A 17,486-nucleotide genomic window follows, 5' to 3' on the forward strand; every position below is an offset into this window, starting at 1 on the left:
AAGGATAAGGTCACAAGTAATTGATTCTACTACTAAAATTGAAAGGAAACAGGATGAAACCATAAAAGAGAGAGAATTAAATTGATCCATAAAAGACACTGGTATTTATCTTTTCAAATTAAAGGAGCAAGGATGAATTTCAAACCACATCACACATCACTAGACTTTGATATTTTGCTTCTAAACTCCAATGATTCTACATAAAGAGCTTGATTATCCTTACAATTTCATATAAAAATCTACCAACTACATCGAAAAACTACTTTTATCAACATCAATAAAGGCAAAACCAATAGCTCTAAATATGCAGCCCGCAGCAAAATGATCGGCATTAAAATATATACAGAGGGAAATTTTGGCAATTGAGTGAAATAAGGGTATATGAGTATTACTTGGGATCTTTCATGGGATCCACTATGCCATATATCATTTTGAAATCAAATTCGAATATGGTTTTTGTTTCCTAGAATGACCACATGAACACTGAATTACAATCAGATTAACAGATGTACATTTAAACACTATACTCTAAATATTTTAAGCTACAAAAGCTATACTCGAAAACTGATTCAAAAGAAGCCCTTGTTTATGAGTTCACCTTGATTAGATTCTAGCATGCAAATATAATATCAATCTCTCAATATTAATCTAGTCCAGAAACCTCTTAAACTATCCAGGACCAAATTTTTTTTTTTCAAAATTTGATCAAACATAACTTGGTTATTGTCATTGGTTACTTTTTGAAATTAAAAACAGTTGGTTTCAAACACAGCACTTTCAAGAGAAATCACCTACGAAATGGCTCTGTATTTAAAATATACATATCATAACCTGTTATTAAAATATTATTTTTATGGACTTCAGTTTTCAAATAATTGCACGCAATAAGCAATTATAAGAATAAGAATTTACGAAGTTCAAAAGCTTTTAAAAAATAAAAAAGACTTTGACTTGATATTCAACGGTTTCATTAAAGATGAAATGTATTATATACAAAATATACTTTTACAATGCCTACGAAAGAGGAACAAAGCATCAATCATTTCTCTCAAGCAAACATTTACCAATATCAAAGAATAACCCTTGACTAAGAGTCCACAGTTTTACCAGCTTGTAGAGTCAGGTTGCTCATTCTGTAAGAATTGATAACTTCCATCTTGTTGTAAACCCATATCATAAACTTCGGAATCTGCATCTCTAACCCTTCGTGAAGCATTGTTTGAAGTCCTCTGAGTATATTTTCCATATCTCCTGCCTGCAATGGAATTACTCCCTCTCTGTGGTTTGCCAGAAGCATCTCTTCCTGCATACATCCCATTAGACCCATTAACACCCTTTGACATAAACCTCTTTCCACTGTCCTTCCTCCTCGATCTAATATCACCAGATTCATTAGACCTAACAGCATCACCATCGTTGGATAAAACCCTCCTTGCACTCCCTTTATTCCCGAAATTGCCATCAAAACTCGCTCCATTCCTCGCATGTGAAGGAGAAGAACGCTCTGCATCATCCGACCCATCTACACCCTTTGGAATAAACTTCCTTCCATTCCCGTGCTTCCTCATTCTAGCATCAATATTTGATCCATTCCTCCTAGAATTCAAAGAAGAATAATGATCTTCATTATCTGGCCGATCAACATCCCCTAATGAATACCTACTCCCGTTCTTTCTCAATCCACCACGAACATTCAACTCGGTCTTCCTAGTACTCAAATGAGAAGAACGCTCCCCATCATGGAACTGATCGACATCTTCTGGCAAATAACTCCTCCCACTTTCATTCTTTCTGAATCCACCACGAACATTCAGTTCACTTCTCCCAGTACTCAAATGAGAAGAACGCTCTCCATCAAGGGACCGAACAACATCCTCTGACAAATACCTCCTTCCATTCCCGTTCTTTTTCAATCCACCACGAACATTCAATTCACTCCTCTCAGCACTCAAATGAGAAGAACGCTCCCCATCATGGGACCGATCAACATTATCTGACAAATACCTCCTTCCATTCCCATTCTTTTGCAATCGACTGCCAACATTCACTTCATCCCTCCCATAATTCAAAGGAGAAGAAGAACCACCCTCACAATCATCAACATCCTCTGACCAATACCCTTCACCGCCACCATCTTCCAAAACATCCGGTTCCACCAACAAGTCATCACTAGTAACCTTCATATAAGGCTTGATACTATGAACAACCCCTTTAGGAAAGTACCTAGCAGAAGGCAACTCATCAGGGGTTTGAAACAACTGTGGTCCATCATTTTCAGTCCAAAGGTCAAACCCACCAGGCTTCTGAAACCTATCAGCCAAAACCTTGAGCTGCTCATCAGCTTTGATAGAGAACAACTTAGGGGGCTTCTCAACCACCTCCCAAGGCCTCTCCAACTCAGACACAGCAGCCTTAAGCTCAGCCCTCTTCCTCATTTCATATATTTGCCGCTCCCGGCACAGTCGCGCCTTTAAGAGTTGCTTGGCCTTCTTGGCCTGCATACGCTTCCATTGCCACTTGGACACCCCACCTGGATACGTCCTTGGCCCACCACCCATTCGGATCACAGTTGAACGAGAAGGTGGTTTTGCTACAGTCACTGTAAGGAACAGCACATTCTTGTTCTTGTTCTGCCATTCAAAACTTGACAAAGATTTTGAGAATGAAAATGACAGTTGTTGTACCACATTGGCGGATAACACGTTCATTTTTGGCTCAGTGTCTGTAGTATGGTTCAAAATCCCACCATCCAATTTGTTTAACTTTTATCTGAAAATAGGACAGAATTCAACGGCAAATGAGATATGAAAACAATATTATAATACATAATTGAATAAAAATGGGTGGGTTGAATTGCATGAATTGAACAAGAACAAAAATTATGGTTGATGAAGAATTAGGAAAAAGGGGAATAGTAAATTGACAGAGGTGAAATGAAATTGAACACTGAATTAATAGAAGCATAAATAATCAATTGGGTAATTTTTAGCAGAATATGTACTCAGAGCTGTTAAAGGAAATTTTTAATCCTTTACAATATCAATAGCTATAGAAACTCAATCTGTAATGAGTAAGGAGCAAGTGCGTTTTTCCTTACTCAACAAAGCTTAACACATGCATTTCCTCAAACATATGGCATGCAATATAACCTCACGAGCGTAACAGTAAAAGAAAAGGGAAATTCGAGAAAGAAAACCTGTTTCCGGACAGTTGAGTTCAGTTAGTTCATAAACCAAGCTGCGGAGTGAGAAACATGTGTTTAATGGGTTGGATAAAAGTTTCGTATCCAAATCCCCTCCTGCTATCTCTCCTGCCCTATTTGCCATCGTCGGATCAATCTCAAGGTTGAGAGAGAGAGAGAAACAATTACATACAATATTGATTTTAGTGTTAACCAAAGTTTTAGGACATTCTTTAAGAATCTTAAATGATAAATTTCTTAAATGATAAATTTTACTCCCTCCGGTCCTATTTATAAGAGAAAGTTAGGTCAATAAAAGTGAATGTATTTGGACTGAATTTTTAACTAGATACATCAACTTTTGTTGACGCAAATTTCTCTTATAAATAGGACCGGAGGGAGTATAAAAATTCATGTATTTAATGCATTGAAATTAAAATATGTAATTTTCTTAATTTAAACTATTTTTAGCAAGACCCTTAAGATAATTATATTCAATAATTTCTTTAAAAAAAAAAATTATACTCCCTACAGTCACTATTATAAGCAAATTTTTACTTTTTTAAATTCATTCAATAAATGATGTATGTAGTCTACAATATAGACCACATACATCATTTATTGAATGAATCTAAAAAGTCAAAATTCGCTTATAATAGCGACCGGAGAGAGTATTCAATAATCATATGTCAAACTATTGTCCTATTTTATTTCAGCAACCTAATGCCTACACTAATTCAATGTTGGACCCCGGTTTTGATTATGTTAAATACAGTCTTAAGAAACAACATTGTGCGCCAACATGCCAATCAATTTAACGAAAAATTTGACCGAATAAGAAGTTCAATCCCTACATTACATATATTTCACTACCTCTTCGAAACATACACTAACCGTGTTTTCGTTTTTCTATTGTTCTCAGTTACATGAATAGTTTATCATATTTTGTTATAAATTTATCGGAATATACCATAATGGGATCTACCTGGTTTTTTTATTAATTCTTTTTTGAAGAATTTTTTATTAATAATTTAAATAATATCATATAAAAAGATAAAATAGTCATGTGAAAAGTTTAAATTAAGGGTATAATTGAAAGAAAGAAAAAAAAAAGTCAGCATAAAACCATGTATTTTCATTTCATTGTATAATACGTATATAGGTTACTATTTTTAGTAAAAATCAAACTCATACCTTACAACAATCGCGCACACACAGACACCCCGCAGCCGCAGCTATCACTCACACTAGATCACGTGGTCTTAGATGTTTAATATAGATCAATTGTGCTTAATCATATTCATTCACTATATATATACTTGAGCGTGTTTAATTCAATCAAACTGTTTCTTATATCCAAAATCAATACATGTAAGACTGAATGAAAACAATACACCGAAAACAGTCACACAAATCAATATTTTTCTTACAAAATTATACTCATCAAGCGGGGTAAAAATACACGATATTCCCTGTGAATTCCAAATATACCTACAGTGTGTTTTTCAAGTACAAAAAATTACCCCAAACAGCTCTCTAAAAGGTATTACTAATGACAAGCTTTTGCTATAATAAATCGACTATACGATTCTTCCACTTCTTGTTACTGCAGTATCATAAGCTGGAACAGCAGAACATGGATACAACAATTTGTTCAATCGATGCCCAAACTGGAATAAGGTTCAATTCCACCCTGACAAAGATAAAACAGAGCAAGAAATTGCAAGATAAATCTACTTTGGATTCTACTCTATCCTATACAAACAAAACTAGCAAAAATTATTGCTCAACGGACAGAACTTTTTATAGCAAAAACAGAAGAGGCTAACATAACATTTGATATATATAACTCAGATTCAACTACGAGACATGCCATTATTAATAATACAGTCTAGCAATAAATGGAAGAGTTTAACTCCAAGTTACATGCTCAATTTTATCCAAAATTGATGTATTTGAATAGATGCATATGTTTATGTAAGCATGCAAGTATGGAGAGTAGTCTCCTTTTTTCTATTGGTAGAATGAAGAAATGACCAACTAAACTTATTTTACAGAAATATGCTACTCACTGAGCAGTCATCGTGAACACGCCATATGGTCTCGCCCAGAAGGTTTGCTACTGATAAGACAGTTAATTGGGGGAAGTAGTTCTTCTCTGCTAGTGGAATTGTATTAGTTATGATAACTTCTTGAAATAAACCGCTTGACAATCTCTCTATAGCAGGAGGGCTGCAAAAGCAATAATGATGCATAAGTTACAAGTAAAATGCCTTGTATCAAAAAACAACTAAGAGTACTATTATTAACCATCATTGCAATACATTCTTCACACGTGTCAATCTATCTATATTCATGACATCTAGGTCACTCTTAGATCAACTAATCGTTCAATTAAGAAACTGATACAGTATAAACCAACTCGTACCCAGACATACTTAACACACTCTCTCCACAACTCTTGAGATCAATCTAGTTAGAAAAGCAGTACGTAACAATAGTGAAAAGGGAACAAACGTCCCTTTATTTTCATTTCACCACAATTAACACGATTCAAGTGCCTAGCAGCACAAACCACAAATTGAAATAAATTATTATAAGATATAAAAGAACATTATACCTGAAAACAGCGTGTGTTGTGCATGCATAGACTTCTCTTGCCCCTTCTTGATGCAAAAGAGCTGCTCCTTTGGCGATGGTCCCTATAAGACAAATTAACAATTTATTGAGCGGATCACTGATAAGACTTGGTCATACCAAGCTGTAGCAAGAGAGAATTGACACAAACAATCAAGAATCTTAGAGGTATATCGAAGCGGCACCAAAATTTTAGCTAAAGATAATTATGCCAAATGAATAGACTGATTAATATAAAGCCAAGGAAGCAACCATCATGTTTAATCTGTCAGGTATAAAACCTAGAATGATTTTCATCTCTAACATGTCTCTATACAGAAAAGTGCATTGCACTCTAAAGTTTGGAGAAAGCACATATCAAAGATGCAATTTGTTATAATCTAATTAAAAATGAAATAGTTGAGCAGCATGAATTGAACTCTTGACCACTTGATCAATAAATGCATTGATACCATGTCAACGAATGACAAATAAGAAGGTATGTTGCAACGGAAAATGTAATTCAATTTAGATTCTCTCATTTTAGCTCCCATTGCGTCTATCTCAATAGATGCCTTAAAACTGTGTCAAGGAATGACAAATTGTATGAGATGTATCGAAGACAAATATAATTCAATTTGGATTCTCTCATTTTAGTTCCTATTGCGACTTTTTCATTTGATAACATCCTGCATTGCACATGGAAATACACATCTCCAGCACAGCCTTGACAGGTCCAGCGTACCTGATTAGGATCTCACTATTGTATCTTTCTCTCTCCTAAAATGACAAGATTAAGTTAGAAAAAGAAAATTCAGAAACTCAATGGATTCAGGCATTCCTTGTAAAGTTGCAAGATTTTTTTAAGGTTTTTTCCTGTAGAAAAATAATATATATCATCAAGAAAAAGGGAGATTCAAAGTATAAATAAGGGTAATTAAGTCCTACGAAATAGAAAAGAAAAGCAGAATAGAAAATTGAAAAAATCATGACCTTTTTATGAATAAGGACTCAAAAATAGTATCAATTCAGTCAGCAAAACATATAAAGAGGAAATGTATTTGAGTAAAGCACGTTTATTGATCAGAAATGTATACGTTTTGAGCCACCGATCTAAGGGTCATAGAGACAAGCTATCAATATTGCACTAGAAACTCAAGTTTTACACAAACTTACCAGCAGTATCAATCATGTCATCTACCATCACTGCTACCTTTCCTTTTACATCACCAATCAAATTCATCACCTGCAAAATGAGATTCATCCAATAAGAAAAGCCTAAAGTTTCTTCAATCTAGACTGTAAATAAATATGCTTCATTAGCTTAAAGGGAAAAATAGTAGACAGCAGTCAATCCTGAGAGATCTTAAGAAAAGTATATTAACATACCTCGGCAACATTATGCCCATGACGTCTTTTATCAACAATTGCTAAAGGAGCATCAGATAACTTTTTGGCAAAAGCACGTGCTCTAGCTACACCACCAACATCTGGCGAGACAACTATCAAATCATCTGAACAAATAGTCTTGCTGGCAAGGTAATCGAGTATAACAGGCTGGTAGTGGCACAAAAGAACATATGATTATTAATCAACAAACCGAATTACATTGACAGTTTCAAGGTAGGAAGTTAAGATTAACCACCAATAAAAAATGTTTGCCTGAATGGGGGTAAGAATGTTTCAATACATCTAAGAAAAGCAAGTTTTGTGATATACTAAGTTACGAAGAAAATCAGAAATTTAAAGGGTCATATAAACAATAAAATAGGCATGTCACTATAACCTTGTCCTTTCTGTTCAGAATTGTGATGCATCAATACAATAAAGTAACAAACATTGACTGATTATAAATTGTTGCAAATATACAGCATATTCATAGCATGTTCGTTTGGGTTGAACAGTACACAAGTGGTTTTATTCTTCAAAACTATGATACACTAATGAAAAAACCATGTACAATAATCTATTACCTGTCCATACACATGATCAACTGGAATATCGAAGTAGCCCATAGACTGCCCAGAGTGGAGGTCACATGCAAGAACACGATTTGCACCAGCTTCTGTAATTAAATTTGCTACAAGCTTAGCAGCAATTGATTCACGCCCTTGAGTCTGAAACAGTAGTTGATGACCATGTTTTAACTAAACTGAACTTTTTTTTTGAGAAAAACAAAACTGCACTTGAATGTTTGAATATTTTTAAAAAATTCATGTACAAGTAATGTTAGGTAACTTTTGCAGAGCTAAAAATGCATGACTTCAGCAGATGCATGTAGAACGTGATTGGTCTAATCACTAATGCCTTGGATATTGTCATCTTTACATCCACAGTATGATACAGAGATATGCCAAAAAGGTAGTTTATTTACATATGATGTGCATGCCTGATACTGATAATCATTTGGTATGGCTGTCCAAGTATTTTGTAAAAAAATAAATATATTTTTCTGGCTGAGACAGTCACTGGTGTGTATTGTGCTTATTTTCTTATCAACTCGGAAATGAGAGTGCTGTATACATGAGCCTTAACCCAACAGGTTAAGCTTTTGGGAGAGTTTATGGTTGATAGAAAAGTCTCCCATTTGGTCTGATAACAAAAGAGTCAAAGTTAACGCAAATGAAGTAGCTAGCGGTTATCAGTAATGGAGCATGGAGATGTTACTAACTGCACTAATTAACTCAGTTCAAGAGATAAGTAGCTTCAAAGATGATTGTGCATTAAGTAATTTTTTTTTTTACAAATGCAAATATGTTTATATATAGTATATTATATTCTACAATTCCCTTATCTTATGTTCATTCCTAAAAATGACATTCAAGTTATACAAATAAATGTATCTGTATCAATACAATATTGAAAAAAAAAAAAAATACAATCTGTATTCAACACAGGAAAATATAAGATAGTGAGAATATTTCATCACCAATAAAAAATATATTATAGTTATGAAAACAAAGCTGACAAACAGACCTTTCTATCAGCTCTAGCATATCCAAAATATGGAATGACTGCAGTAATATTTTTGGCAGAAGCTCTCCTGCAGGCATCAATCATTACGAGAAGCTCCATAAGATTCTCATTCGCGGGAGGACATGTAGGCTGCACAAGAAACACATCACACCCCCTGACACTCTCTTGCAGTTGGACATATATCTCCCCATCGGCAAAACGTTTTATCTTAATTTTTCCCAGATCCAGGCCCATATAACATGCAATTTCCTATTTAAATGCAAATCAGAAATTTTAGAAAACAAATACTGTCTTGTTATAACATAAAATTTCAAATATCATTAGGAAACAACAAAAGTATAAGTTCAATATGCTTTACTTATTGACCAACCATATTATATCATGAGCAAGTTTTGAATAGAAATTTCTCTACAAGGACATGGTGTTTTTCTGAGCTTAACTACTGGTCTAAGCACTTGACAGTGGGTTTGGGAGAACTTATGAAAACCATTTATGAAAACAACTTATAGCTAACATAAAAATAGTTTTGAGTATATTTTCTTTTGACCATAGAAATAGCTTATACATAAGCACTTACATGATAGTGTTTATCCTATAATATAAGCACTTAATTAATTTGTTTATCCAAGCAGATCCTAAAAAATTATCAAGTTAACTATGAGATTGTTAAACAATAGCTTTTTAAGTATAAGCTATTGATTAAGTAAATTGAGATGTAATATATTGGTTTTCTCCTCCAAGGGTTTCCCCTTTCACATTAGAGAATACTATATTCACATACAGTTACAATGTTCAAAGATACTCCTAGGAAATGAAGGGCTATTTAAAGATTTTCTAATAGGCTTAACAGTCACATAACAAACTACCCAACCAACTAACTAATTCCTATAACAACTCTTTACTACTTTAACCATTCTAATCAGTTATTATTCTATATCCTAATGAACAGTGAGATTGGTAAACAATATTTTTTTAAGTGTACATAGAAATGCTTTTACAACTCAATTTTTCAAAAAATAAAATAAAATGGAAATCTTATATTTAACTACTATGTGAACTCTCCTATAAGTTTATGTTCATAAGTGAAGAACCATAAACTATTAGGCTCAGTTTGGCAAGGCCAACTTATAAGCTCGTATGACCAAACTAGACATTTTTTGTAACAATTTTTTATAACTACTTCAAGTAGCATTTGAGCTTATCATCTTTTTTCTGTCAACTTTATCCTTATTATCGTATTCGGAAAGAGAAAAAAAATAGTTAAAATATCTTTTATGTCAACTAGCTATGAAGCATGGACCCTCCTCGGCTTAGACGTGTCGGTGTCCGACACATATAATTACTATGAATTATGTGATTTTCTCAAATTATTAAAAGTGTCTGGGTGTCAGTGCCCGTGCTTGTCAGGTCATATTTAGCTAATTTTAGTGAACATTACAAATTTAATCTAGTACTAGTTTATACATTATCAGCTAGCTTATACATTATCAACTAGCTTATCCGCACTATAATCTGACTCAGCTAACGAGCTAGAAGTTAATCGAAGTTCAAAACCTATATTACATCTCAATATAATTTAATTTAATTTGTTGTTCCATATCGAAACATTCTGTACGATCAAGATTGGATGATACCTGAGCGAGTGCGGGATTGGCGGTGCCAGAGAAAATACGAAGACGATTCTTGTTAACGAGATCATGAATACGAGTGTTTGGCGCCACTAGATAACTGGGAATTGAACTTGTACCACCGGTAACTGAATATTCAGTTGAACGGTACGGTTTTCCGTTTTCCAGATTGACAGATTGTACTACATTATTACATCTCTGAAATCCAAGAAATTCACATTCAGCTATTAAATCAAACGAACGCGAAGAGAGAGAGGGAGAGAGTTACTTACGACGACGGCGGCGGCGTTGCGGAGGGAGAAACGAGGAGTGATCGGAGAGAATGAAGACGAAGAAGAAATGAAAGAAGATTGAAGTAGAGTGGACATGATGAATGAATGAATGGCGTAACACTCAGTAAACGGTTACGCTAAATTCGGAAGGAGGATTAGGTGGGACTATTTATACTACTTCCATATCATTCCATTCATGTTTATCACACTGGTGTTAATTAGTTGTGTCCTAATCATACATTTATATTTTTCTCTCTTCTATCTTATCTTAACATATTTGGTAAATATTAACTAATTTTACATTTATTATGAAATTTATTTGACTATGATTATTTTAGTATTTAATAAAATTAAATGTATTTAAAAAAATGCACGATGAAAACTTGTTTAATAGAAATAAAATAGTCATTGGAAAAATAAAATTTATATTAATTGAAAATATTATAAAAATGACATCCTTAAATGAGTAAAGTGGTTAACCAAGTAATTGGACTCAAGTGGTTAATGAGTTTCATCGAATGACGAACTGTTTAGGAGAATCTGAATTCGATTCTTGAATAGAACAATTCTTAATAGATTTTACTTACCTTCTATTCGAACTCTGGGTTATTAAGGATATAAGTATTTTTCGTTTATATTCGAGACGAAAATTGTATAATTTGTAGGGTAGGTTTAACACATATTGAGGTTTTAGACGAATTTTAAAATGAGACATTTTGAAGCGCATAATACTACTTCAATAAAATTACTACAACGTGAAGTATTTTTATCATGTAAATGTTCAATGATATTTTATTAATTTTAGTAGAATATGACACCTTTTTATCAAGTAAATTTGTATCAATGGTAGAAAATAAGTCATCTTATCAAGTAGTTTTTTTTTTTTTTTTTTATATATTTTGTAGGCATAAGGTGATTGCTTTGGTGGTGTTACCCTTAGGTCAACCTCGAACATATGAATGACAGAGCCTGACATGGAGAAAGTTACGTTTTGAGATGAGCTTAAAACTTGTGGTTTATGAAATTATGAATGTTAAAAAAGAGATGTTACTTTGAGATTGAGATTTTCTCACATTATAACTATTTCATTTGCGTTAAACATAGTCGTCCAAGACATAGTTTGACTAATTTGTTGTTGATTTGGAATAAACCATAGAGGTAAGTTTTAGGAGTTATCCTAAGGAGTTGATAGTACAATGATTACCCAGTGTAGTATGACTGATAGGAGTTTGGAATTTGAGAGAAGTTATGTATCTCCAGAGTTTTGTAAGTTAAAAAATATGATGAAATAGATGCATGAAGTTACTAAGGTATGGAGAGCAGTAGAGAGACCTTACCTTCTGGAACAAAAATGACATATATCTCCGAGTAATCAGAAGTGACAATACTCTCTTCCAAATTAATGGTAATTAGATACACAAATTAATTGTCAGATAATTATCAATTTTTATTTATACCATAAATTCAAAAATATATTGAGAATTAACTACTGATAAATGTTTAACATCCCCAAGGGAGAGGGGCAAGGTTCTGTGTCAACACCTAATAATGTTGAAGAAATAAAGCGTTTTCTTCACAAGTCACAGCTCTAACAAAATGAAGTAACATTGAAATTTAAAACCAAACAACCACCAGCTAGAAAAGCCAACTTTGCTTGGATTTATGAGAGCTGCTGTTCTATACATTATTATCGTCGTTATTATTACATTTGAAAACATCAACAGACATGGACAAAGTTACATGTGCTTAACTCACTGTCCTATTGATATGTAAAATTTCTACATAGAAAATCCAAGCATGTCCTGCAGATAAGGCAAGATTTTAGTTCTGACGAATGTGAGCATATTTGAACAAAGGATAGCTACTAGAGTATAGGTCCAGGCGTCACGAAGTAACTCCGTATGGAAGAAGTGCGGCAGCCACAATGCGACCTTCTTCATTCAATATGTTGTAAGTTGATGCTGCATTTCTCTATTCAATAATGGATGATAATAAGTAAATGAGTAAATAATGTAACATAATTCAACGAGAAGCAGCCAAAATGGAAGTGTTCATATTTTTGGTTGGTTTCTCCCTTGTAACATTTGGAGTTATCTTATGAGAATTGTACTATGACTAACCTTTAAGCCACTTTTAATCTATATTAAAATCATGTTTCAATAACTTTTTTTTTGAAAGAATGTTTCAATAACTAATTATAAATACAAATATTCTATTACTTTAATAAATATACACTAATAGTGTAACCAAATTTTGTATATACATCTAATCATATTTTATCATCTTGTCACATTTTAAACGGGTTTTAAAGATGTAACATTATGATGTAGCATGACAGTAAAATATGGACGTACAAGTAAAATCTGATTACACTGTCAATGTGCATTTATCAAACTCATACTCTACAACTACTAAACATTGATTAATTCAAATAAAATGAAAATTCTTCCCATCCTTAGAGTGATACCCAGGACTATAATACCACAAATGACTCTGCTAAGTTCATCAAATGACAGAGCTAACACATACATCCACGATTTTATTTTGATCCATCCAATTATTTGTTACCATGTCATTGTAAAGAGTTTGACAAATAGATGTTTAGCATACTCAAACTCTTTCAATGATGTGGAAAAAGATAATTGAATGTTATCGTGAAATAATTTTAAATTAATATCATATCAAAATTATAATAATTCCTAACTATTAGTACAATTATCCTTGAATTCCATCATCATCTATTTTGAACATTCATTTTCTCACCATTCGAAATCACCTTTACAACCCGAATTTCAGACACTGGCTGGTATTAGAGGAAATATAAGAATCCATGTCTCCTCCATTTTCTTAAAGTCCCTTATCAAACAGGTTAAATGGTTCCCATTCCCCCTCTGTACGAATGTCCTGAGGGACCATGTACTCTTTTACTTAGATTATTTTATCATACACAATAATAACACCAATGTAAGGAAAAGTATTTGTCAAAAAAAAAAAAAAAAAATAATGCAGGGAGAAGTAAAACACAGATCTCATAAATTAAAGCAAATGTATATACCGAGTCAACAGCTTCTAACTTCATGCCAGTAGACCGAATAAACCGTCTAAGTTCAGGATCAACATGTTGAATGCTCCTTCCACAGCCAATAATCAGAATCTCTGGCAAATAATTCTTCCCAGTTTCAGTTAATATAGATCAAAATCAATTTGATAGGTTGCAATAGCATCGATTTAGGAACATAATGAGCAAAAAGCAGGGCTTGTAATTAATTCAAAACAATTAGCTAAAAGGGACAGTAAATCAAGAGAGAGAGGACAGTAGAAAAGAGAATTATACACAGGAAAGTGAAATCATGTTTTTCAATTTTCAAATAATCCTATTCATGACATTGGGATTCTCATCAGCTTTAAGGTCCTAACTTATCATTTAGAAACTACAAGTACATGGGATCACTAGTCTTCATTATATCAACCACTTCTCAAATGAGAAAGTTATATAAAGTAATTTTTAATCTATAGAACACATTATCAAGTGCCCCAAAGAGCATTCAAATAGGAAAAATCAAAGGAAACATAGAATTGCACCCCAAAAAAAGGGAAAACCAGAATGTCAAGTCAAAGATAGAATAGCAAAACTGAAAAATCCAACCTGGAATAGGGCGGACAATTTGAAAGAGTGACAAGCTGTAACAAGAAAAAGATGACAACCAATAAGATATCAAATCAAGATAAATAATACAAGCAGATATGGAACTAGTTCAACTAGATTGTAATGACAATTCACTTCTTGTTGTTTCTTTGCCAGTTTCGTAATTATCATACACTGAACATTTACATCCATGTTATTGGAGCTAATTAATCATGAGTCATTGCCATTTATCAGAGGTTCTCATCCATTTCTCTTGGTAAAATTAGCTTCGTAGATATAACAATGTTACCATGGATGTGTGATTACATGAAGAAAAAAAATAGGATATGCAATTGGAATAAAATCATTAGACGAGAAATTGGATAGCCTCACGAAGATAGTAGAATCTTGTCTTATGTTATTTGGACATGTACGAAAAGTACCTTTAGAAGTACTGGTTGTAAGAGGAGTATACCAAATTGAGGGTAGTCCAATAGTTAGAGATGAAGAAGACTAATGGTCAGTTTGGGAGGGGGTTTCAGAGGGGAGGGGTGTTTTTCTTTTGTAAATTAAGCAAACTATAAAATGTCTCTAAAAAAGGATGAAGTTTGATTGAATTGCTACATGATCATATTAAAATATCATGGTCTTTTTTAATTTTATTAAAATCTCAAATATATATTAAAATATAGACAGCCCTTCTAAAATTCCCTCCCAAACAGACCCTAAAGAAAATTATAGGCCATACCATTAGGAGAGATTAAGAGGTAAACAGTCTATTTTGGACCTAACACATTACAAAACTTTATGGAAGAGTAAAGTAATAAGATAATAGGAAAATCTTGATTCAAAGGGTATTCTTTAATACTCATTTTATACCACTTTGGGTTTTGAAAACAATTCAAATCATTTTGATAAGGGTCTTGCTAACAAGTGCCCTTGCCCTAAGGGCACTAGTTAAGGAGTAAAAAATGGAAACAATTGATAACTTTCATGTAGAAAAATTTTCTTTTTGATGTTACAATGTGTTGATTACACAAATCCCAAGATAAAATTTCCACTTTAAACTTCTTAGCGGCACTTGTTAGCATTTTCCTTTTGATAATAATAGCTTGTTCCAACAATTTTGTTAATCGATACAAATTTGTAAACCAGATCTAGAAGATATTTGATTCCAGCTAATGATGATGCTAATTCATTTAGCTAACTACACCTACTGCGAAAAGGCTTGATTATTATTGTAGCATCCATTCGCTCATTCTCAAAACCAATGGTGATATACAAAATGAAGATGTATAATGAATGCATTAAGAACTATCCACGATAATTTAAAACCATTTAAAAGTGGCAGAAGTATTCAAACATTAAGGCTTTGTTTGGGAGTTTGGAGGGGAAGGGAGGGCTTTGGGGGGTTGGAAATATATAGAAAAAGGGACAAAAAATTCACATTTTTTGAAAGAACAGTTTTGTAGAGAATGATAAACTAATACTTATGATTAATATACTTTTAATTTTAAGAATATAATAACAACATAGATTGGATTTGAAAAATTCATATAAACCCTCCATAACCCCCCAAAACCCTCCCCCAATACAATTTTTGAGTTCCTCCAAATGAGGGGGATTTTTTATTATGAGTAAAAAATTAACCTCCAAAGCCCTCTCCTCCCAATGTCTTCTATTTCTTCCACTTGCTCCTTCCTTTTTTCCAAAACCCTCCCCTCCTCTCCCCTCCAAACTCCCAAACAAAGCCTAAAGAAAACAATTGGTTTTACAAATATACTTTATAAGGTAAAAGGAATTGCAAGAGAAAAGTAAGCACATAGACTGTAGAAACAAACCTATCAGCAGTGATCTCTGAAAACTTGTTTGGTTTCCAAGACATAATCAAATTTCCAACACAAAGCAAACTTCCTTCATATTCAACTCCATTTACAGTAAATCCAGTATCTTTAAACCTACAATATCATTAAACTCAGTACCATTAAATCCCTGCAACAACTATTGCCGATAAAACAATGATCTTAGCTAAGATTATTCACATTGCATTAAAAAAAATCAACTCATTTCACATTCACCTCTCTTCCTTGACCCCATATCAAAACAATCATGTTAAGTTCCTTCAACAATACAATTATTGGCTATGATGCAATTATTTAAAAAAAATGACCCATTTTTAGATTCAAGTCTTTTCCTTGAACACCATATAAAAACTAACTAAAAATCAAAACTTTGAAACAACCCATTTTGCAAAATGGAAAGGAAAATAGAAATGATTATTATGTGGAATGAAAGGAAGAGAGTAGGTACCCTTGAAAACGGAGTTGGTCTTCGGGGACATTGTCAATGAGATTGATCTGATCGTATAAAGAGAAAGCGCGACGGAGAGAGGGCAAGGAATTGGGATGATTGTTATGTGGAGAAGGTTTGTTGAGCTTGAGAGGTTGTTCGTTGCGGAGATTGCGTATGAGGTTTGGAAGTGTTGTTACTGCTCTTTGTCGAACAGCCATCTTTTTGTTTCTCTGGTGTCTCTCTTCCCCAAACCCACGAACTACTTGTTGTGTTGTTTCTGGATGGGTCAGGTCAGAACTCAACAACCATCTCTATCAAACACAACGACCCGACCCGAGTCAATTAATTTAATATGAAAATATGAATTTTACGATTAATCTATTGAATAAAAAAAAAAAAATTAAGGCAAAGAGCACAATGATGCTCATATATATTATTAAAAAAAAGGAAAAAGAAATAACAAAAAAAACGGGGGACATAAACTAACCCAGTAAATCCACGTAAAGTGTAAGTCTGCCCAATCAGGTGGTACAAAAAAATGAAAACAACATTAGTGGATGTCTAAAGTGCGGCGTATAGACCAACCGTCAACATGGAACGAATCCAAGAACCAACAACTCCTTGCAATAGCAACAAGCATAACGTCTCTTTCGAGCTAAATTGTCCAACATCAAATAGACTGATGAGGGTTTCTCCTGGCATATGAATCGTCTGCCAACATAGAGACAATCCAAGATCGATCTGCTCCCTATAAGAAACACAACAAGCCTTCAATGCCCTTTTAGGCCAAAATCATCCATTTCAACGCAGCGTCACAACCCCAAACCGAGTCAACACACATCGGAACTTGGACCTTCGTACCAACAACAAATAAAACAAATCGCAGTCTGTCGGCA

General features: G+C 33.5%; 3 protein-coding genes across 5 annotated transcripts; all 3 read right to left on the reverse strand.

The window, feature by feature from the left end:
• Positions 1–951: 951 nt before the first annotated feature.
• EMB1513 (copper ion transmembrane transporter) lies at positions 952–3,261 on the reverse strand. 2 transcript variants are annotated; one of them, XM_085731355.1, is made up of 2 exons: positions 3,197–3,261; positions 952–2,769 (listed from the first exon to the last, which is right to left on the reverse strand). In XM_085731355.1, the coding sequence occupies exon 2, from the start codon at positions 2,706–2,708 to the stop codon at positions 1,104–1,106; it is 1,605 nt and encodes a 534-aa protein (XP_085587481.1). In that variant the 5' UTR covers positions 2,709–2,769; positions 3,197–3,261; the 3' UTR covers positions 952–1,103. The 2 variants fall into 2 exon arrangements, with proteins under 2 accessions (XP_085587481.1, XP_085587482.1); XM_085731356.1 differs by having other exon boundaries at positions 3,098–3,261.
• Positions 3,262–4,509: 1,248 nt separating this feature from the next.
• LOC146896489 (ribose-phosphate pyrophosphokinase 1) lies at positions 4,510–10,812 on the reverse strand. Of its 2 annotated transcripts, none has more exons than XM_085731360.1 (9): positions 10,680–10,812; positions 10,408–10,599; positions 8,774–9,022; positions 7,771–7,914; positions 7,187–7,354; positions 6,974–7,043; positions 5,802–5,883; positions 5,254–5,413; positions 4,510–4,874 (listed from the first exon to the last, which is right to left on the reverse strand). In XM_085731360.1, exons 1-9 carry the CDS (start codon positions 10,767–10,769, stop codon positions 4,836–4,838), a joined length of 1,194 nt encoding a protein of 397 aa, XP_085587486.1. In that variant the 5' UTR covers positions 10,770–10,812; the 3' UTR covers positions 4,510–4,835. The 2 variants fall into 2 exon arrangements, with proteins under 2 accessions (XP_085587486.1, XP_085587485.1); XM_085731359.1 differs by having other exon boundaries at positions 10,674–10,812.
• Positions 10,813–12,309: 1,497 nt separating this feature from the next.
• LOC146896490 (uncharacterized) lies at positions 12,310–16,825 on the reverse strand. Its single transcript, XM_085731361.1, has 5 exons — positions 16,609–16,825; positions 16,140–16,256; positions 14,320–14,354; positions 13,729–13,829; positions 12,310–12,644 (listed from the first exon to the last, which is right to left on the reverse strand). The coding sequence occupies exons 1-5, from the start codon at positions 16,806–16,808 to the stop codon at positions 12,558–12,560; spliced, it is 540 nt and encodes a 179-aa protein (XP_085587487.1). The 5' UTR covers positions 16,809–16,825; the 3' UTR covers positions 12,310–12,557.
• Between the last annotated feature and the right edge of the window lie 661 nt (positions 16,826–17,486).

The sequence above is a fragment of the Medicago sativa genome, chromosome 8, assembly GCF_051527215.1.
Source record: "Medicago sativa cultivar Bolivia chromosome 8, Bolivia_mono, whole genome shotgun sequence".
Classification (NCBI taxonomy): Eukaryota; Viridiplantae; Streptophyta; class Magnoliopsida; order Fabales; family Fabaceae; genus Medicago; species Medicago sativa.

What these genes read in the sequence shown, in the direction of transcription:
- EMB1513 (XM_085731355.1), bottom strand. Translation starts at nt 2,708, where the DNA reads ATGAACGTGTTATCCGCCAATGTGGTACAACAACTGTCATTTTCATTC.
- LOC146896489 (XM_085731359.1), bottom strand. Translation starts at nt 10,769, where the DNA reads ATGTCCACTCTACTTCAATCTTCTTTCATTTCTTCTTCGTCTTCATTC. An exon ending in GCAACGCCGCCGCCGTCGTC is followed by an intron (nt 10,600 to 10,673) that starts GTAAGTAACTCT and finishes CTTGGATTTCAG; the next exon opens with AGATGTAATAATGTAGTACA. An exon ending in ATGCTAGAGCTGATAGAAAG is followed by an intron (nt 7,915 to 8,773) that starts GTCTGTTTGTCA and finishes CTACTGTTTCAG; the next exon opens with ACTCAAGGGCGTGAATCAAT.
- LOC146896490 (XM_085731361.1), bottom strand. Translation starts at nt 16,808, where the DNA reads ATGGCTGTTCGACAAAGAGCAGTAACAACACTTCCAAACCTCATACGC. An exon ending in TCAGAGATCACTGCTGATAG is followed by an intron (nt 14,355 to 16,139) that starts GTTTGTTTCTAC and finishes TTCTTGTTACAG; the next exon opens with CTTGTCACTCTTTCAAATTG. An exon ending in AGTTAGAAGCTGTTGACTCG is followed by an intron (nt 12,645 to 13,728) that starts GTATATACATTT and finishes ATTATTGAATAG; the next exon opens with AGAAATGCAGCATCAACTTA.